General features: G+C 27.8%; 2 protein-coding genes across 4 annotated transcripts; both read right to left on the bottom strand.

The window, feature by feature from the left end:
* Positions 1 to 1,475: 1,475 nt before the first annotated feature.
* Positions 1,476 to 14,109, bottom strand: LOC103487122 (WAT1-related protein At4g15540-like). Of its 3 annotated transcripts, none has more exons than XM_051083884.1 (7): positions 13,812 to 14,089; positions 7,372 to 7,437; positions 7,186 to 7,299; positions 3,386 to 3,647; positions 3,058 to 3,216; positions 2,826 to 2,977; positions 1,476 to 1,808 (listed from the first exon to the last, which is right to left on the bottom strand). In XM_051083884.1, exons 1-7 carry the CDS (start codon positions 14,000 to 14,002, stop codon positions 1,655 to 1,657), a joined length of 1,098 nt encoding a protein of 365 aa, XP_050939841.1. In that variant the 5' UTR covers positions 14,003 to 14,089; the 3' UTR covers positions 1,476 to 1,654. The 3 variants fall into 3 exon arrangements, with proteins under 3 accessions (XP_050939841.1, XP_050939840.1, XP_050939842.1); XM_051083883.1 differs by lacking the exon at positions 13,812 to 14,089 and adding an exon at positions 7,554 to 7,848; XM_051083885.1 differs by lacking the exons at positions 1,476 to 1,808; positions 2,826 to 2,977; positions 3,058 to 3,216; ... (1 more) ...; positions 7,186 to 7,299; positions 7,372 to 7,437 and adding exons at positions 8,778 to 9,117; positions 10,038 to 10,189; positions 10,291 to 10,449; ... (1 more) ...; positions 13,429 to 13,542; positions 13,619 to 13,684 and having other exon boundaries at positions 13,812 to 14,109.
* A 1,534-nt stretch (positions 14,110 to 15,643) lies between these two features.
* Positions 15,644 to 22,005, bottom strand: LOC103487067 (WAT1-related protein At5g40230-like). Its single transcript, XM_008445264.3, has 7 exons — positions 21,689 to 22,005; positions 21,546 to 21,611; positions 21,343 to 21,456; positions 18,108 to 18,354; positions 17,337 to 17,495; positions 17,059 to 17,210; positions 15,644 to 16,014 (listed from the first exon to the last, which is right to left on the bottom strand). Exons 1-7 carry the CDS (start codon positions 21,877 to 21,879, stop codon positions 15,855 to 15,857), a joined length of 1,089 nt encoding a protein of 362 aa, XP_008443486.2. The 5' UTR covers positions 21,880 to 22,005; the 3' UTR covers positions 15,644 to 15,854.
* Between the last annotated feature and the right edge of the window lie 640 nt (positions 22,006 to 22,645).

The raw sequence follows: 22,645 nt of genomic DNA, 5'->3' as shown, positions 1-22,645 counted from the left end.
TAGTATAAGTTCACATTTCAAAATTAGAAAAGTAGTTCATCTTAACATATAAAGGAAAACAAATTTGAACCTCGTTGACCTCTCAGCGTAACTAGGATTGATCTCTACTAGCTAGGACTTGACAAAATGTGTGAGTTTGTGTTGCATAGGAGGCTTTCTTTGAAATGGGGTCTGTTGTTGAATCTATGAAATTACACTAAAAAAGGGTAAGAGAAAGGTTAGAAAAACGAGACTAAGAGTGAACGAGAAGAGAGAGAGGCAGAGAAAGATCCTAATCTGCATGCATGCAAAATAGTTTGTTTTTGGCAATCTCATAATCCGTAAAATACATTAACCAAAAGGTTAAAAGAAAAGCTGTGGCATATTTTAAAAAGTAGAGCATAACAAAATTTGAATAATACCCCTACCATTTTCCTAAATTTTGTAAGGGTTTACTACCTACGTACCTCTCAACTTTTCAAGCAAATTATTTCTCAAATGCTCCTACTCACAAGACAAAATAACATGAACTTGTGAGTCATTGTTTTTCTTCATTATTTCATGGCAGCTTTAACAATTTAAAAGAAGAAGAAGAAGAAGAAGAGAAGATGATGACAACCGTTGATAGTTCATAAAACTAAAATTAGCACTAAAATTCAGTAAAATGAGGGCATGCAGGGGGTGAAGCTACGGATTAGGGATGGAAGAAGGGTCTATATATGCATGTGTATGTCTTTATATATATAAACATTCTTCATGTTTATATTCAAATATATAATCATTAATAGTTATTATTCAAAAGAATAATAATCATGAATTGAAATTTTAAAGTCAAACTTAAAATAATAATAATGCCATTGCAATTAATTTCCAATGGTTTGGTTCACTTTTTCTTTGTTTGACATGTTTTTAATTTGTGCAAATTAAATTAAACTCCCATTTAAAACCATAATTTTATTAAAGTTGATGTAACACCCTACCTTCAATATATATAGTTTGTAGAGTGCAAAAAGTCTTTCTATTTGATTTTTCATACTATGGTAAAAGTTATTTACTATTGATGAAAACCTTAATGCAACAATTTAAAATTTTCGAGTTAAGTTTAGCACATAATTTGCCCAAATCATTTAATGGTTTGACTCTAGTTTATCCCATTGAAGGTTTGATTTTGTTATTGTCAGGAAGAAAAATTTTAGTGGTATATATAGTATGAAAATTTGAAAACACACCAAGATACTATTACATACTAGGTAGATTTTATATGGTTATATTATGTTTTTTTCAATAAATGTTTTGTCAAACCCTTTCTTTTATAAAGTTTTGTTAAATTTTATAAATTAGGAAAATTATATGCTAATTATAAATTAAATTAGGAGAAATTAAAGTTCAACAAAATGCAAATTGGTAATGGGTGGGTGGGGTGGGAAGTAAAAAAAAATATTATTCTAATCTAAATTATATTAATTTTAATTTGGGAGGATTCAAAAAATACAATATAATAGACAAATTAAATTGAATTGATATAATTAATTACATTCACATATTGGGCACGTAAATAAATTCCCAATATGTTTTCACCATAGACTAATTTCTTTTTTTTGAAATATAGACTCATAGTTCAAAATGAATAATGGAATTGAAATTGAAGGCATCAATTTATGATCAAGTTTAAAAATTATGCTTCTTCAAGTTTATAATATTGCAACAATGGAGCTTTAGATGAAGATTCCAATCCACAAGCATCTTCTAAGCCTTTCAATTCTTCTTCTTTTGCTTTTCCCCACAATATGCCATAAAATCCAATTGATATTATGATTGCTCCAATTATACTGCATAAACATTTATGATAGTAGTAAATGAGATTGAACTATTCATCATCGACATGATAATTGTGTTGACAATTTGAGCGAAGTTTCTGCTTATAAGTTAGATACACGAATATATAACGCACACACATTTCATATATCAAACATTTTATACAGGCCATCATGACTATAACTTCAACTGGTACGATCCTTTACCAAAACAAAAACATAAAACAAGGTAGAACGATCATTGTTATTCAAAGTTCAAAGATGTATTTGAAGGTTTTACTTAATTACAATATATTTTGGATCATTAAATCTTTTGATTTGTTTTGAAATCTTTAGTGTGTTCACATTTATTCTAACTCAACGTTCGTGACTGTGTTATTTAAATTTTCAACATTGAATTACGATGGTATATGTAACTTCTTCGTATCGACTTTCTTAAATTAAATGTTGGTTGATTTGACACGGCATATAAACTTAGTTAATATAAAGAAAAAAAATTGACATAATTGTAAATGATAAAATTGCTAAAAATATTTACAAATATAACAAAATTTTAGAATATATCGATGATAAACATTATAAATTTTAGAATTTTGTTAGATCTTATAAATATTTTAGTTTATTTTACTATATTTGAAAACAACGGTACGATACTCATTTTTTACCCCATAAATGGACATAATAATATAAATATTGGTTTCATTCGGTAATTATTTGTTTTCTTTTTTTTTTTCGGTTTTTGAAAAATAAACTTAAAAACTTGCTTTTCATTTTAGAATTTAACTAAGAATTCAACTATCTCTTAAGCGAGTCATTGTAAAAATGAAGAAAGGGATAGTTATCCCAAGAGACTTTTACTTTATACATTTTAATAATTTGTCTTAGTCAATTCAACCAACATTTATCTATAAACCAGGTATGTCACATATCAATATATGATTAGGTTAATAAATAATTAATAATGTAAATTACGTGGAACCCAATTTCAAAATTTAAGAGAAATTAGTAGATAAGGAAATAGTTGAGGGGTACCTTCCAAGATGAAGATCATCACCAAGAAGAATGGCACCCATAGCAGCAGCAATGGCGATGGACAATGGCCTAAAACTAGAAACGTAAACAGGGCCCTTCAAGTTTAGTCCCCATGTGTGTATAGCAGCCACGAAAGACTGCCCCATCAAACCCTACATACATATATATATATATTAATTAATTACAATATAAAAAAAAAGAATAAATTAAGATATATAGTAAAATAAGTTACCGAGTTGAAAATGAAAAGAAAAATGAGTGGATTTGTTAGCTTCCAAGCATTCATATCTGTTTCTGCTATCAAACAAATTGGGGCAGTCAAAAGTGCTTGAATAAGATAATATACTGCCACCACACTTATCTCATCTGGGTATACTTTTATGATTTGGGTCTGTCATTAATCATGTCAAAATAACTATTAGACAAATACGATAACATTCACATAGAGCAAAGCTTTAGAGGCTCTAAGAGATATTTATAAATTTAATTATAAAAGTATATTATATAATGTAAAAAAAAGAACTTTTTTGAGAGAGGTTGTTTTAGAGAAGTAGAGTTACCTGAAGAATGTACCAAAAGGAATTGCAAAGGTACTGAAAGACAAAGCAAAGGCCGCCCATGATCCAATTGGGCTGTGGATGTGAAGAGTCCAAAGGGGGATTTGGATAGAGAAGGCCCAATTGTTTTGGGCGGGGAGAATATGGGTTTGATATCACAATTGGGCCTTTGTACAAAACCACTACCAAAGCACCTGATATGGACACTGCTGACCCAACTATTTTCACTATGCTGCTGCTTCTTTTCAAATCTATCTTTTCCATCCTATCCATACATAAATGTGATTCTAAGAATTGATATTCCTACATTTCATTACATTTTATAAGGACAAAAAAGATGAATCCATGTTTCTATTCTATGGTAAAAATGTTGTGAAATATAAAAAACAAACTACAAATGTAAATATAGTATAAATAAAGTTATATTAACCTTGTTTTTAGAAAAGTGTAAGGGGCTATGGATACCGTATTGTAATGAGATTGTAAAATAATTATGTGAATAATAATGAAGTATATAACAACATTTTTTAAAAAATTAAAAATACTGCAAAGTCTATCAATGATAAATTTTTATCGTTGATAGACTCTTATGATCTATTAGTTATAGATAAATATTTTTAACATGGTCTATATTAACTGATATTTTGAATATCTTGAATCTAATTGTTATATTTACAATTATATTTTTGATTTAACGTTTTGGGTCTAATTTATCATAAAAAAAAACTCATTTCATTCTCATAGTTTTCAATCCAATATATTCTCTACTGTTTTCATGTTTCACAATTTCATTTTTGTCATGTCATTCATTTCTCGTCTATTTCAAGATCCTTCAAATTTTAAGTAATTTTAATTATATTCATGTTTGAAATATCGACGTCCACATCGTGGTTCAAAACAACAAAATCGACAGACGAAATACCGATGCCTTTATTTTTACCGAAATTACTATAGAATATCAATAAATTTTCAATATTGATAGATATTTTAAGAAAAGATAAAAAAGAAAATTTAAAAAGAATAAATTTTTTTTTGTGATTTTAAGATAAGTTAGCGTATCTATTATTCATATTAGTGATATTTTGTTGTTTTATCATATCGTAAAATTGGTTCATCATGTAAAGCATGACTCAGGAATAAAACTTGTAAATACCAAAATCCCATTTAAATTCAATGGTATGGTCCACATACAAAATTTGATTATGGTCGGTCATGAAGTCATACCAACACGAGAAAAAGAAAAGTTACGTTTGGTTATTTATTATCATTGTTGTTCTCCTCATCATCATCATCATCATCCGAGAAGTCATTAGGTATGAAAATATCACAATGCATTTAATAATTCAACATTTTCAACATTATTTTAATACCCAAATCAATAATTTATGTATATTATTAATTTTTGGTATCAAAAGATTTACTTTCAAAGTAAAAAAGAAATTGAGATATTTATATTTCGTAGAATAAAAACATTTTGTATGAAACGTAAATATTTTTTTATATTACATAAATATAGTGAATTTTTCACAAATAACTTTATTGTTTATTTTAAATGTTTTTCCAACAAGTAATTAAATATAAATTAGTTTTTTAAAATGTTTTTTTAGTAAATCCAAATCCGATAATTTAGTACAATATAATATAAAAAAAAACTTTGTTGCACTCCTCTTTTACGTAATCAAGAAAGCTCTAAGTGAAATTGTGCTGCAAATTTTCTTTTTAGAAAATATAACAAACTGTTAAAATATTTACACTTTATAAAACAATTTCGAAAACGGAAAAGGTTCACGGGCCTACAATAAGAAATACAAAAAATAATGGTCAACACACGATTAATTGGCCACATGTGCTGTGAGTAATATTCTTCTAAAAGATTGTGTACTACAATTTAAACAAATGGTTTAGATCATAATATACAATCATGTTATTCTTTTTAACGTTGGAGAAAAGTTTCAAATTTAAACGATTGTGTTAATTATGGTAAACGATGATTTAGATCATATCAAAGTTCTTTTTAAATGATGAGAAAAGAGCTATAAATTTAAACGATCATGTTGACCATGGTAAACGATCGTTTATCATGTCTAAATGATATTTAAACGATCTTGATATTCTCGAATATGAGAAAGATAAAGTAGTTTAAAAGAATTTTATCAAAAATGATTATGAAATATTAGATTTACATAGAAGAATAAATCATTTAAAAATAGAAGAAAGAAAATATGAAAGAGAAGATATAGCAAAGAAGGAAGAAGAAGAAAGAGAAATGACGTAGGGGCAAAGCTGAAATTATGAAAATACTTTGTTGACTTCATAAGCTTTTGTCTTTTTATTATATGGACCGTAAATATTTTGACTTTTGTTTAGGTTTACGTAAGTTAACCCAAAGAAATATTTATTAAATATTTGTTTATATTTGGGTGAATTAAAGAAAAAAGGAGTATAGGACTTGACTGAAACCTAGTTGTTAATATGTCAAATCTAAATGGAAAAGCAATACAATAATAGTTTATAGGAATTGATCTCTGGGCCATCTAAACTACACCATAATGTTTGAAGCTATAATATTTAAGTAAAGTAATCAAATATTTCTTTTAGTTCAATAATTGAGAAAACCAAAGAATCAAATAAAAAAAATATTAATTAATAATTTTATCTACAATTAAAAGAAAAACGTGAGAAATTTATCTATTAAATATAAAACAAAAGTCATCACTTATTTTTCATAAAAAAAAAAAAAAAATTAGAAAAAACATATTCAACTAATCACCAATGATAATTGCCGGCCAATAAAATAATCAAGATTAAGAAAAAACGAAATTTAAGTTTGAAGGCATAAATATTAGAAAAGGAGAAATTCAATAGCACAACCCATTAATATCTTATAGTTTACCAATAAAAATAAGTGGAATGAATAACATTTTAATATATATTTTTTTTCTATGACCATGTAGTTTTTGGTGTTTTATTTTTTAATATCAAATTATTAGTTTTTATAATCTGCCTCTTTTCTATCTTTTTACAATTTTAAAAATCCATGAACATATAATTAAGCAATTATATATAAATCAATGAAATTTAAAGTTTTATTTTTTCTTCTTTAAAAAAGTTTTGGTTTTTATTTTATATTATTTTTAAGTAATTTGATTTTTCTAAAAGTAATTGTTAAAAGTAGATAACAAAGGAAAATAAAATTATATATATATATATATATATATATATATATAGTAACAATTTGTTCTAAAAAAATGATTAAATAGTTATGAATCTAAGTGTAAAGACATCTATTAAATACACAATATCTAAAGATTCAACGACTAATACTTTATCCTAAAAATGTTAATATCATTACTTTGCCTAACTTTCAATTATTCCTTTCAACAAAAAGAAAACAAAATCAAATTATTGATTTTACTTTTATTTGTGTTTGATTTATTTTGGAGAAAATAAGATTGTAGGACCCCTGGATTCTTATCCATTGGAAGGAGTTGGATTTTATTTAGATATTATGATAGGGAAAGAAGCTTATTCACAAAATACTTTTGAATACCCATTTTTCTCATAATTTCTGATAGAACCATAAGCTTATGATCCATCTGAACAACAAATATCAATTATAAGAAGTAGAAAATTTTCAAAAAAAAAAAAAAAAAGTAAAGCCCAATTTCTAAAACACATTATAAAAATAAATTATATTTGTATATGATGTTTAAAAAAAATAAAATAAAGAATTTAATTTAAACAAGAAACAAGAAGTTTAAATCTTTATTATTTTGTTAAAAAGAGAGAAAAAAAGAAATTACCTAAAAAAGACAGCCAACATGAAAGTGAAAGCTGGAATTAAGTTGCTAATGGCGGATGATAGAGTCGGTGAGCTATACTCAAGTCCTTTGTTTCCAAGCAACTGACAAGAAAGCCTGCGAGAGTTTAATTAGTTGATAAGTTATGGTAAATTCAGAGGGAGTTGAGATGAAAAGAGTTGTAGGTACCCAAGTGCAGAGAGGCAAACGATCTGGAAAAAGAAGGAAATCTTGTTGGGAGGAAGCTCTGCCGACCTGAAAGGGATTAATAGTGAGAGGGGAAATTGAGGAAATATAAGTTTATGTTGTAAATTAGAGAGAGATGAAATAATGGAAGAAGATCAGGTAGGGGAGTGAGTAGTTGTAGTTACTTATGGAAGAAGAAGGCGAAAGGGATGAGGGCGGCGGCGGCGACGATGCAAACGTAGAGGGTGAAGACATAGTAGCTGAGGCCTCGAGCTGTGGCGGCTTTGAAGCCGGTGTTGGAGCCAACGGTGGCACACTCCGCCGCAACCATGGCAGCGAATGGCACCAATTCTTTATAAAACAACCTCCTCTGATCCATTTCTTTCCCTTTCTTTTTGTGGTTTTGGTGTGTAATTGGGAGGAAAGCGTTGGTTTTATTTATTTATGTGGAGAATAGAAACTTTCTGTGCCAACTTGTCCCCTTTTTCTCTCTTGTGATGTAATAAAAACTCGTATTTAACGTTTATTTTAGATTTGTCGTTTATTTCTTTTAATGTAACCATGTGAATCATGCTCATGTATTTTTTCTTCATTTAATTTTTCTTATTAAAACTATTTTATTAGTGAAATGGTCGAGTGACTTATACTTTGATTTTGTTCAAACAATGTAAATATTGTTGAAATTTATTAATTATACGTAGAGGTAATAAAATGTGTAAAGAAAGAAATGGTTAAAGTCTTTCATTCAATTTTTTATTTACAAAATCATTAAAAATTAAGATATAATAGGAATTAAGTTGTTCAAGTACTAATTAATGATTAAACTAATGATATTTTTTTAGTAAAAAAATGAAATTATATTATAATTATGATATTTATTTTATTGAATACTTTGTTTTCATAGTAACGGTGCATATATACCTATATGGTTGAAATGTTCAATTTCACATTTACATTAAAAAATACAATTTCATTTTAAATTAAAATTAAAATAAAAAATATATTTTGAGATAGTATAATATGATATTTCTAAATTTACTATTCATTTTCTAATCATTATGTCATTACGAAGTGGATATAAAAAGGATATAAATATAAAAATATTGAAATGACTCTTTCAATTTTATAAAGTTAAATTATAATTATAATTTTTTCGTGTTTTTGCAGTGCATTGCACGCATTATTTACTAGTATTCACAAAAACGGGTTAATTCGCTTAACCTTTACTGCTTCTATTTGATTTTTCATACTATTATAAATTATACTGGGAGAAATTAAAGTTCAACAAAAAGTTATTTCAATAAACAAAACACACATTGGTAATGGGTGGATGGGGTGGGAAGTAAAACATATATATTCCAATCCAAAGCATATTAATTTTAATTTGGGAGGATTAAAAAAATACAATAAAATAGACAAACTAAATTGAATTTATATAATTAATTACATTCACATATTTGGGCATGTGAATAAATTCCCAATATGTTTTCACCACCATAGACTATTTTTTTTTTTTTTTTGAAATATAGACTCATAGTTCAAAATGAATAATGGAATTGAAATTGAAGGCATCAACTTATGCTCAAGTTTAAAAATTATGCTTCTTCAAGTTTATAATATTGCAACAATGGAGCTTTTGATGAAGATTCCAACCCACAAACATCTTCTAAGCCTTTCAAATCTTCTTCTTTTGCTTTTCCCCATAATATGCCATAAAATCCAATTGATATTATGATTGCTCCAATTATACTGCATAAACATTTATCAACCTTATAAATGGGATATGAATCATTCATCATTAGTATGATAATTGGACCTTTCTATTTAGTTGTGTTGGTTTTGATAATTTAAGCTATGATGATGCTATAAATTAGGCACATGAATATATATAACACACATTATATACATCAAACATTCTAGACAAGTCAACATGAGCATAACTTCAACTTATCGTTGGGACACGATCTTTTACCAAGACAAAAACATAAAACTAGATAGAAAAATTATTATTAATCAAAGTTCAAAGATGTAGCTCAAGCTTTTGCTTAACGACAATATATTTTGGATCATTAATTTTTATGATTTGTTTTGAAATCTCTAGCATTCACATTGATTCTAATTCAATGTTCATGATTGTTATTTAAATATTTAACATTGTATTGTGATGTTGTATGTATCTTTTTCATATCAATTAAACGTTGGTTAATTTGACATAACATATAAATTTAATTAGTCAAAATAAAAGAAAGAAATTAACATAGTTGTAATTAATAAAACTGCTCAAAATGCATACAAATATAGCAAAATTTCAAAATCTATCAATCAAAATCTATCAATGACGATTAACACCGATTTTAAAAATTTGTTAATCTAGTTTGTCTTAGTAAATTCAACCTACATGTATCTATAAACTAGGTAAGTATTTGCTATAATACTATTAGGTTAATACATGATTAATAACTAAATTATCGAGGATTAGGACAACAAACCCCTCAAATATCTCCACAATGGTATCAAATTGTTCCTTGTTTTTTGTACCATCCCAAAGAGTCTTATAGTATAGATAGTTGTCCTCACTTATATACGGTTTTTTGGTCGCATTACAACGAGGAACCCTATTTCAAAATTTAAGAAGTAAATAGATGAGAGAAAATAGTTGAGGGGGGTACCTTCCAAGATGAAGATCATCACCAAGAAGAATGGCACCCATAGCAGCAGCAATGACAATGGACAAAGGCCTAAAACTAGAAACATAAACAGGACCCTTCACGTTTAGTCCCCATGTGTGTATACCAGCCACAAAACACTGCCCTATCAAACCCTATATATATATACACATAAAATGTATGTATTTAGGTTAATTAATTAGTTATATAATATAAAAATAATAATAAATTAGGATATATACTAAAATAACTTTACCGAGTAGAGAATGAGAAGAAAAAGGAGTGGATTTGTTAGCTTCCAAGCATTCATATCTGTTTCTGCTATCAAACAAACTATGGCTGTTAAAAGTGCTTGAATAACAAAGTATACTGCCACCACACTTATCTCATCTGGGTATACTTTTATGATTTGGGTCTGTCATTAATCATGTCAAAATAACTATTAGACAAATACGATAACATTCACATAGAGCAAAGCTTTAGAGGCTCTAAGAGATATTTATAAATTTAATTATAAAAGTATATTATATAATGTAAAAAAAAGAACTTTTTTGAGAGAGGTTGTTTTAGAGAAGTAGAGTTACCTGAAGAATGTACCAAAAGGAATTGCAAAGGTACTGAAAAACAAAGCAAAGGCCGCCCATGATCCAATTGGGCTGAGGATGTGAAGAGTCCAAAGGGGGATTTGGATAGAGAAGGCCCAATTGTTTTGGGCGGGGAGAATATGGGTTTGATATCACAATTGGGCCTTTGTACAAAACCACTACCAAAGCACCTGATATGGACGCTGCTGACCCAACTATTTTCACTATGCTGCTGCTTCTCTTCAAATCTATCTTCTCCATCCTATCCATACATAAATGTGATTCTAAGAAGTTATTACTCAAAAGTGATTAGCTAGGTAAAGGCTACACATCTTGATATTCCTACATTTCATTAGACTTAGTAAAGACACAAAATGTGAATCCATATTTTTATTCTATGGTCAAAATGTTATGAAATATATAAAAAATGTTAGTAAGGTGAATATAATATAAATAGATATATATTAACTTTTTTTAAAAAAAAGTGTAGGGGGTATTTGGACACCAGTAATTTAATGAGACTATAAAGTAATGTAAACAAAAAACCATGTTTTGATTTAAGATAATTATAATAGGTAGCAATTTTATGAATAATAATCAAGTATATTACAACATTTTAAGAAAATTACAAATATAACAAAGTCTATCAATGATAAATTTCTATCCTTCGTAAACTTTTATGACCTATCAGTGAAAGACAAATATATTCAATATAGTCTATAAGTGATAATCGTTTATATAATTTGATAAATTTTGTTATATTTACAATTTTTTAACACGTTGCTATATATGCCCATATTTTGAATCTAATTATTATATCTATAACTATCTCTTTGATTATCTAACGTTTTTGGGCCAATTTATCACAAAAAAACTTATTTTGTTCTCATAGTTTTCAATCCAATCTATTCCCTACTGTATTCATGCTTCACAGTTCTATTTTTGTCATGTCATCCATTCCAACATCCTTCAAGTTTTTAGTAATTCTAATTACATTCATGTTTAATTTAAATAATATTTGATATTTTGTTTCATAGTTATTTCAAAAGTATTTATTGGCATCAATAATTTCATGAAATTATGATAGTGAAATACAAATGTAAAAAAGATTGAAGTCCACGTGTTAAGGTTTAAAACAACAAAATCGACAGAAATATCGATGTTTTTATTTTACCGAAATTTCTATGGAATGTCAATAAAATTTCAATATCGATAGATATTTCTAAAAAAACATAAAAACAAAAAATTCACAAACTAATTTTAAAATAATAAATAAACATTTTATGATTTTAATCCAAGTTAACATATCTATTTATAATATTTTGTTGCACCTATTGATTTGTTGTTCATGTCAAATGTTGATACCACATTCATGTAGATACAAACTTTCAATTACGACCATAAAATCATACTAACCGTCTTTTTCAAAAGAGGAAAAGAAAGTCACATCGGGTATAGTTATCATCATCATCATCCGACGAGTCATTTGGTATGGAAATATCATAAGCCATTTACTACTTCAACATTTTGAACATTATTTTAATAACAAAATTATAATTTATGTATATTTTTTTAAAAATTTTTTGATGATAAAAAAAAAAAAGAGGACTATAGGAATTAGGTGCTTGACTACATCTAGTTATTACTATTATATAAATATCCACATGTAACACAAAAGATATATTATATACTTAGATATCATGTAAAATCACTACTCATTGATATGTCAAATCTACTCCACGATGTTTGAAAGTATATAATATTTAGATAAAATAATCAAATATTTTTTGGAGTTCAATAATTGAGAAGACTATGAAATCAAATAAAAATATCAATTAACTATTAAATTATACTCCAAATCGAAGATAACGTGAGATTAATTTAAACTTTATCTATTAGATATAAAACAAAAAAACGAACTAAGATATCAAACAATGAAAATTGCCGGCCAATAACATAAAAAAGACTACGAAAAAAAAAACGAAATTTAAGTTTAAAGGCATAAATATTAGAAAAGGGGAAATTCAATAGCACAACCCATCAATATCTTATAATTAACCAATAAAATAAGTAGAATGTTTAACATTTTAGTATTTTCTTTTTGCTATGACCATGTAGTTTTTGGTGTTTTATCTGTTAATATCAAATTATTATAAGTTTTATAATCTGCCTCTTTTCAATCTTTTTACAATTTTAAAAATCCATGAACATATAATTAAGCAATTATATATAAATCAATGAAATCTAAAGTTTTATTTTTTTCTTCTTTAAAAAAGTTTTGATTTTGATTTTAATTTTAAATTTTTCTAAGTAATTTGATTTGTTTAGAAGTAATTGTTATATGTATACTATCTACTTTTAACCATTACTTCTAAACAAATCAAATTACTTTAGAAAAATTTAGTAACAATTTGTAAAATAATTTGTTTTAAAAAAATATGATCAAATAGTAAAAATATTGATTTTACTTTTTATTTTTATTTCTATTTTGGAGAAAATAAGGTTGTTGAACACTTATTTAAAGGTGTTGGATTTTATTCAGATATTATGATAGGGAAAGAACTAAGAAGCTTATCCACAAAATACTTTTGAACACCCATTTTTCTCGTAATTTTTCTGATAGGACCATAAGCTTATGATCCATCTGAACAACAAAGATCAATTATAAGAAGTAGAAAATTTTCAAAACTAGTAAATATAAAGAAAATCGATATTATGTTTATATATGATGATGTTAAAAAAATAATTAAAGAATTGAATTTAAACAAGAAACAAATAAGTTTAAATCTTACCTAAAAGAATAACCTTACCTAAAAGAGACAGCCAACATGAAAGTGAAAGCTGGAATTAAGTTGCTAATGGCGGATGAAAGAGTTGGTGAGCTATACTCAAGTCCTTTGTTTCCAAGCAAGTGACAAGAAAGCCTACGTAGTTTAAGTTGATAAGTTATGCATATGGTAAATTTAGAGGAGTTGAGATGAAAAGATCAGTTGTAGGTACCCGAGTGCAGAGAGGCAAACGATCTGGAAAAAGAAGAAAATCTTGTTGGGAGGAAGCTCTGCGGACCTGAAAGAGAGAGGGGTTGGAAGGGATTAATAATGAGAGGGGAAATTGAGGAAATAGAAGTGTATGTTGTAAATTAGAGAGAGATGGAAATAATAGAAGAAGATCAGGTAGAGGAGTGAATAGTTACTTATGGAAGAAGAAGGCGAAAGGGATGAGGGCGGCGGCGGCGACGATGCAAACGTAGAGGGTGAAGACATAGTAGCTGAGGCCTCGAGCTGTGGCGGCTTTGAAGCCGGTGTTGGAGCCGACGGTGGCGCACTCCGCCGCAACCATGGCGGCGAATGGCACCAATTCTTTATAAAACAACTTCCTCTCCATTTTTCTGATCTCACTTTTTTTTCCTTTCTTTTTGTGGGTTTCCTGTGTTATTGGGAGGAAAAGTATTTGGTCTTTGTTTAATTATTTGGTCAATAGAAACTTTTCCTAGCAACTTCTTCCTTTTTTCTTTCTTTTATAAGTCCTATAATTATTTAATGAAAAAAGATGTTTTCGGATCCATGTCGAGATTACATTCATCCTCTTTTTATCACTTCTATCGAACAAGTAATTAAAAAATTTTAAATAAGAAAAATAAGTAGAACTTATCTCACGATAAAACTCAATGTAATTTAAGGGATGAAAATTATATTCACTCTCATATCACGTTAACTTTGTTTTGTCAATATGTGAATATTTTTATCAATATTTTCACATTTTCATACCTAACGACTAAATCAACATTTTTACTGTATAGTAGTAAATGTTAGACACAAAAATAATAATAAATAACATAATATCACTAATATGATATAATTATAATTAACTTATTTTAAAATATTAATAGATGATTTTATGTTCATCATTATTGTATATATTTTTTCAATTCTATGGAATAATAATGAGTTTGTGAGATATGAACAAATTAAATGTGGGACTTCAAAATGTGATCACATCTATATGTTTTTCATTTAGCTAGTAGTTGCTTTTTATTGAATGTTTTAATTGGGTGAAATCTTTCACTCCCATAAAATATATAAGCATTACAAAAGTTTAATTGAAAAGATTTGAATAATTTTTTTTCCTTTTTTACAACCGATGGTTGAATCGAATTTTCAACCTTGAAGTTGAGCTAAATAAATTTCTTTTAGATAAAATATTTGTCTTCATTCTCGAAATGCCACAAAAACTTAACATGGAAAGCATTTTACTAAGGCAGGATTTGTTATCTATTTTGCTTTTTTCTTTTTCTTTTTTTTTAGATTTTTTGAAAATGAAGTCTTATTTCCTTTCTATTTTTACAATAATTTGTATCTTTCTTAACTATAAGTTAACATAGCAGAAATTTGAAGGTATAAGTAGTGATTATAGATTTAATTTTTAAAAAAAAACTAAAAACAATTTTTTTTTTTTGGTGAAAAGTTCTTTTGTATTTATTAATTACCATAATGTGGTTTGTGGCTATTCTTTCTAAGGAATCCTACGCTTTGTGGTGTGAGAATAGTACTTTGTAACTCTTGTTTTAAAGGATGGGTGTGGTTGAATTTGTATATTAAATCAACGGAACTGTTTAGCCCACTAACATTTTAAGTTGGCATACATAACTCAGGTTTAGCAGTAAATTATAATTGAAGTTTGCATGTTTATTCTCAGGTTTAGCAGTAAATTATAATCGAGAAAATCCAATTTTACAACTCTACACATCAAACACATATAATTTACAAATTCTAATGTATCAACTTCATCCAATAGATCAAACACCCACTTTTTGTGTATTATTCTCATGTTTTTTTCATCTTTCAAGTAAGAGGTTCCATTCTGTGTCATCTCATTCTGACTCATCCACTTGCTGCTTTCTTTGGGTTTTCGAGTTGGTGGGTGATTTTGCTATTATTTTCTATTTTAGAGTTTCTACAATCAAACAATTGAAAGCATACATTATTATATATGGAATAATGACTAAGATAATAACAAAAAGGAAGATTGAAAATTTAAAATAAATATACTACTGATATGGAATGGCTTTCTTTAAACTTATAAGAAACAATAATATACACAAAACTTACTCTACATGACAGAATATTGGTTGAATGCCTATGCTATCTACAATTGAATACATGATGATTCAATTCCCAAAAGAACCAAAAATTGAAAAACTTACAGTAGTGTTTTCATTTATATTCACAAAAATGGGTTAGTCAGCTTGAACTTTACAGCTTTTCAACAATGGAACTTTATCTTTGGATGAAGATTCCAAGTTTGAGAAATCATCCTGTCCCTTCAAGTCCTCTTCTTTAATTTTCCCCCACATTATAGAGTAAAACCCACTTGCTATTATCGTTGCTCCAATTATACTGCCACAATCAAAACATTCGTTAACAATTCAATACTGTTAGGTTGTATGGAATATTGGTATTTCATTGATAATAATCAAATATTAAACCCTATATATACCCAAATTAAAAGATACCAAAGGAAAGAATATATAAGAATAATATTTTCAATAATAATATTTTCCAAAAATACTCTAATTATGTCGATAAATACTTTCCACATTATTTTTAATTATTAAACAATTTGAGTTGCTATCCTTCCACAAATAACAAAAATCAAGAACTAAAATAGATATTTGATTTCATTTGGATTGGAGTCCCTCCTTGTAGGTTGTGTTTTTATACTCTCCACAACAAAAGTTTGGTTTCTTACGGAAGAAAAAGAGTGTACTCTCGCATGTGGGTACTTGGGGGTTGTTGGAAGGCTGAAGTAGTTAGAATTACTAGAAATTTGAGAGGTGTTAGAATGTAATCATGATTATTGGAAATGATGAATTTTGGAATGCGTGAGAAATCAAACAAATGAGTTTGACAGTACAAATCAACAACTAAAATGCTCAATCTACACATAAGTTTTGGGTCACATTACATTATAATCTTATTCCATTATGAGACCCAAATAAGTCCTTGTTGAACTCCAAAGCTATTTGAGAGGCTAAAATGGTAATCAAGATTAACTAGGAATCTTTCTTCTTTCTTCTTTTTCTGTACCAAATGGATCGAACCTATGACTAGTGGCACAACTGCCCACTTAGTCAATAAGCTACAAATCCTTTTGGTAGATTACTAGGAATCTTAAAAGGATGTTGGCAAAATGAGTGGGAAATCAAAAACAAAATAGGAATATATGGAATCGTGAAGCGTCAAAATGGTGGGATCGAGGGTTAGGTTTAAAAATTGTGGAAGTGAATGAGTTTTGTATTGCAAACTATGTCCAAAACGCTCAATCCAAAACTGATTTAGAACTAAAACCTATTACAAACCCATTCCATTTCATCCTCCTAAACCCACCTGATAATAGGACTCAAAATAATAATGCATAGCCAGAGAGAGAGAGCGATGTACCTTCCAAGATGAAGATCATCCCCAAGGAAAATAACACCTGTAGCAGCAGCAATGGCTATTGAGAGTGGCCTGAAACTTGATACATAAACAGGCCCTTTCACATGTACACCCCATGTATGGATTGCAGAGACAAAGGATTGACCTACACATCCCTGTCAGTACAATACACCAACAAACAAACAAAAAACAATTCCACATTTTAAGACCATATACCACACGGTTAATTCTCTTCTTCTCTCCATTTCTCTCACCAAAATTCAAATCATTTCCCTTCTTACCGAGTTTAAAACAGCAACCACTTCCATACTATTTTTCAGCTTCCAAGCACTCATGTTTCTTTCTGCTAATAGGCATATTGGTGCAGCTATTATAACCTCGAAAACATAGAATAAACACACCACAACTAGTTCATCTGGATACATATTCAATGTTTGGGTCTGTAAAATAACATTTGATTCACTGTCAGTTTTCATTATCAAATGTCGATATTGAATTGACTCACTTCAAGAACCAACTCCAACCATCATTTGAACATATACAAAACGTTTACTACTGTATTAACTAAATATATTTGTCTCCCATAGATCAGACTACGGAATACAAATATGGACAAGACTCAGATAAAATACTATATAAATATGGTGACACGTTATTTTCTAAAAATCAAAGGCAACGTATAATTCATTAAAATATACCTCTTTTTTAGATACATATAACTTTTATACAAGAAAGTTTTCGTTACTTTTGTCGTAACTTTTATACAAGAAGATTTTCGTTACTTTTGTCTTATTTTACTACTTGGGTCTAATTATCCAGCGTAACCATGATTCAACATGTGTGAGGTGCGTGATTAGGGTTGGATTCATAATTACCTAGTAAAACTTATGTATCACACACGTCTACTGTACTAATGAGTGTACGAGTTGTGTCTAACAAGAACTTGAGTGTCTAATGCATGTCGGAAACAAACATATTACCTAGAGAAAGGATATGCAAAGGTTTTGCACAAGAATAGAGGGAGTAGTTTGCATAAATGTTAGGAAAATTACCAGAACAATGTACCAGAAAGAGTTGAGAAGGTACTGAACAAAAAAGCAGAGGCCACCCAAAATCCAATTTGGTTGGGAAGAGCCCAAGGGAGGAGGAGGAAGATTCAATCTTGTTGGACTAGAAAATAGGTTTGGTAGAATGATTGGACCTTTATAAAGAACCACTACAAGTGCACCTGTTATGGAGACCGTTGAGCCAACGATCTTGGCTATGCTGCTTGAGCTTCTCAAAGCTACTTTCTCCATCCTATTTATACCAACAAAGAATCACACCAAATTTTAGTATATATTTCCAACATTATATGGGTTTTAGACCATAAATATATCTAAAAAGAAATTGTAATTACACGATTTTCAAAAGAAAGGTGTGGTTTCAACGTTTGACTTCTTGGTCAACAATAAATTTATGATTTTGTTTTTTTTTAAGTTCAATAAGAGAGAGAGTGTCTTAACCAAATTCAACTAACTATATGCTTAAGTTGACAATTTAATCCACTACATATATGTATATGGACACTAATCTTTTAGAAATATGAAACATAAAGATTATGTTTTTTTCAACAAAAAAAAAAATTGTTCAATCATACTATATCTAGTTTCTATTTCATCATTAAGATTTAAATTGCTATTCTATTATCTCTAACTTTTTAGTTTGATTTCTACGTAAACTCTAAGTTACGAAAAGATTTAAATTTTATTTTCATTTAGTTCTTAAATTTGTTTGTACTAATAATCACTAAAACAAATAGCATTCACTTTTATTTAGTTAATTGAGAATAATTATGAAAGGAACCTAAAAAATGCATGTCTACGGAGTGTTTGCTAAATAATGAAAACTCATTTATCACATATTTTTTAGGAGAAAACTTATTCTCTTATATTAAAATTATATAAAAAATAATTTTAATCTATGTTTATTTTGAAAGTGGATAATAGAGTAGGGACAAAAAAATGTTGAGAAAAATTATTGGCAGGCAACAATTTGGTTGATGGTTCATTTTTTCTTTTTAAACTAACATTATTATAAACACTGCTTTCCTCTATTAATTTGTACTTTTTTTTGTCTATATTTTAAGAAATGTTTTTAAAATCAAAGTCAAATTTTAAAAGCGGAAAAAAATATTGTTTTTTTAAAAACCAGCTAACAAATATGAAAATTATAGTTAAAATATTGTATGAAAACAAATGTAACTTTTTTAATAAGAAATATCTAAAACAAATGTAATTTTTAATTGTTTTTTTCTTTTTTTTTTTTTACAAGTTACAAAAATCATAATTGTACTTACCCCTCAGATTTTCAGTCACACTATTTGAGAACGTATACTTTCAAAAGTATTAAAATCGAACACTCCAAGCTTACAATAATTTTAAAAATTAAACTGACAAATGATAAAAATTAAATTATCAAACTTATACGATCAATACAATTACATTTATGTAAGTTTGATGACCCAATTTTTAAATTTAGATAAATTTGAGGATTTAATTTTTAATTTTGAAAGTTTAAGTACAATTATACTTTAGTAGTATTTTTTGCGATTTGCACTTTTTTTAGAAAATGTTGTATGCACTTGATTATTTTGCAATTTGCTCCTATTTTTTTTTTTTTTCTCTAACTAACGATTATAAATTCCAAATTTATGGATTTCTTTTTCTGTTTTACTAAACTAAGTGAAGTTATGTTAATTAAAATAATGAATTAATAATAATTGAATCAACAAGTAAGTATATCCATTTGCATCTTCTATTTTCTAAAGAAAATAATAAATAAATTGCACCATAGTTGCATTCTATTACAAAAGAAATCATTATTATTGTACCTAAACTTTGAAAAGAAAATTATTTTAGACTATGAACTAGAATTTTCTTAGAATCGCCTATTAGTAAAATTAGCACTTGAAGAAGTTTAAATATATATGGGTCAATGGGAAGTGATGTGTGAATAATTTCTTAAAGTAATCATAACAAAGAGTCAAAATTGAAACCGTTCAAGAAATCTAATAAATTTTACAGAATAATTGTCCAACAAAATCAAGAGGGTGTGTATCGTCACATTTATAAAAGTTTACTACATACTAAATTTTGTGCTCGATAGATCTTAAATTCATAGACATATATTATACACTAAATTGAGAATGCAGAGTCCTATAATAAATGTAAATTTCATGTATCAATTAATAACAAAAAAATTTTAATACATGACAAAATTGAAAGTTCATTAAATTCTTATTAGATATATTTAAACTTTAGAATCTTTTTTACAAATAACATTAAAAAAAATAATTTATCTGACACAATTTAAAGTTTTGGGAATCATTTAAACACAAGCCTTAAATATATAAACACTAAAACCATTATTAAAATTGAATGAATCTTAATAAAAAATAACACCGAAGTTCGAAAAAAACTTTGAATTTTCCAGAACAATCATTAACCAATTAAATTAGGCTCATTTGAACATAAATTGGAATCATTCATATAAAAAGAACAAATAGTAAAAATAGAAATATGTTTAATAAGTACTTTTAAACTCGAGCAATTGTGTGTATTGTTGTCCAAACGTTTTAAAATCAATTTCAAACCAATTTATTATTTATTATTTGTTATTACATGAAAACGAATAACTCCTTTTTTTTTTTAAGAATTGCTTTTGTTAGTAACCTTGATAAAAGAAAGTGTACTTTTAGTAACTATTCAACTTCATTCGATTCTAATAATTTTATGTTAATAAGTCAAAATTTAAAGGTTACAAGCAATGGATTGTAATCTTTGACTTTCTAAAAGACAAATATACCACTCGACTAGATAATAATGATATTAATACTAATCAATTTATAAATATAAGAAAAATATTGGAAAAAAAGAACAAAATAGACAAAAATATTTACACAACTGCATAAAAAATTGAAATATAATTAATTTGTGTTTTAGTGCATCGTATCGATATCAACTAAAGTCTTAATTTAATTTTTTATAATTTTGTGTCAAATAAGAAAAAGAATCTTAAATTATTTTTTGCCGTGTCCTGTACACGTGCTTAATAAATAAATACCGGGACAAAAATGTGACACATACGAAATCAATAAATATATATATATATATATATATATATATATATATATATATGTAAATATAATAACTACCAAATGATTTAATAAGTAAAGAAAGAAATAAAATTAGTCCTCAGTAAATAAAATTGAAATATATTCGAGAAAAAGGGGAAGAAGAAGAATACCCGAAGAGAACGGCCAAGATGAAAGTAAGAGCTGGAATTAGATTACTAATGGCGGAAGCAAGCGTTGGCGAACTATACTCCAATCCTTTATACGAAAATAGTTGACATCCAACTCTTCAATCACAAACAATTCTTTAATCAATTTCAATCACACGAATCAGTATTTCAAAACCCTAATTCCTCAATCAATCACAATTTCATACCCCATCGCTGATAAGCTAATCAATCTTAACAAGAACGACAACTTCTCGGACGGAAAAACTCCAGATCTGAAGAAACCAAAAAAAAAGGAGGGTAAAATGCGATAAATAACGAGAAACGAATCGGATTGAGTAATTGGAAGTACCTGCGGAAGATTAAGGCGAAAGGAAGAAGGATGAGAGCGGCAGCGAGACAAGTGTAGAAGGTGAAGACATAGAAGCTGATTTGGTGGCCGGAAATGGCTTTGTAGACGGTGTTTGAGCCGACGGTCGCGCACTCGGCGGCAATCATTCCGGCGAGTGGGGCGAATTCCTTGTAAAGAAAACTGCGGTCCATTGGATTTTGTTAAGTGGGTGGGGCGATGAAAATGGAGATTGGAGATGTAATGAAATAGTTTTGTGTGTGTTTCGGAGTTGAATTTGTGAAAGGAGGAGAGAGATGGGGTTAGTTGGGAATTATGAATTTTAGTTTTTTGGGGATATGATTTCATTGGACAGTCTTCAGTCCTTTTCAAGTCATTTCTGTTTTTCTAAAGGCTGACACTGACATTTACTTTTGTTTGTTGAATTTTTATCCAATCGAAGCCAATAATTTTGGAAGAGAATCTTGGAGATTCCGATTCTAATTTAAACATATCTATTTTCAAGGGATTTTTATTGTTTAAAAATCACAATATTTACCTATAAATCTTTTTCATAAATATAACAAAACATCCGATACGATTGTGTAGTAAAATAAGAAAACATACGAAGATAACTTTCTTTTTTTTTTCTTTTTGAGATATTTTAGGGTTACCTTTGTCACTTTTGAATTTTGTGGGATTCTCATTTCTTACTTCTTCCGCTACATATTCTTTCTTTTATTCTTCAATTTTTATTTTCCATTCCATCTACTTTCCACTTTTTTTCATCTTCTTTTTTTGGTTCTCCAATTTTTCTTACATATATATTTTTCTTTGAAAATTCATGATCTTTTTTCAACCTCACAAAGTATTATTTGGTTCAAGATCGTGTACCAAAATCATGTTGAACAAAAAATATTGAGAGATTTGGTTATACGATTGTAACCAAATCTAAACGACTAGTTAGCTACGTATCTAAAT

This window comes from Cucumis melo, chromosome 4, assembly GCF_025177605.1.
Source record: "Cucumis melo cultivar AY chromosome 4, USDA_Cmelo_AY_1.0, whole genome shotgun sequence".
Lineage (NCBI taxonomy): Eukaryota > Viridiplantae > Streptophyta > Magnoliopsida > Cucurbitales > Cucurbitaceae > Cucumis > Cucumis melo.
The sequence above is the reverse complement of the archived record's forward strand: the minus strand, read 5'-3'. Positions and strand labels throughout refer to the sequence as shown.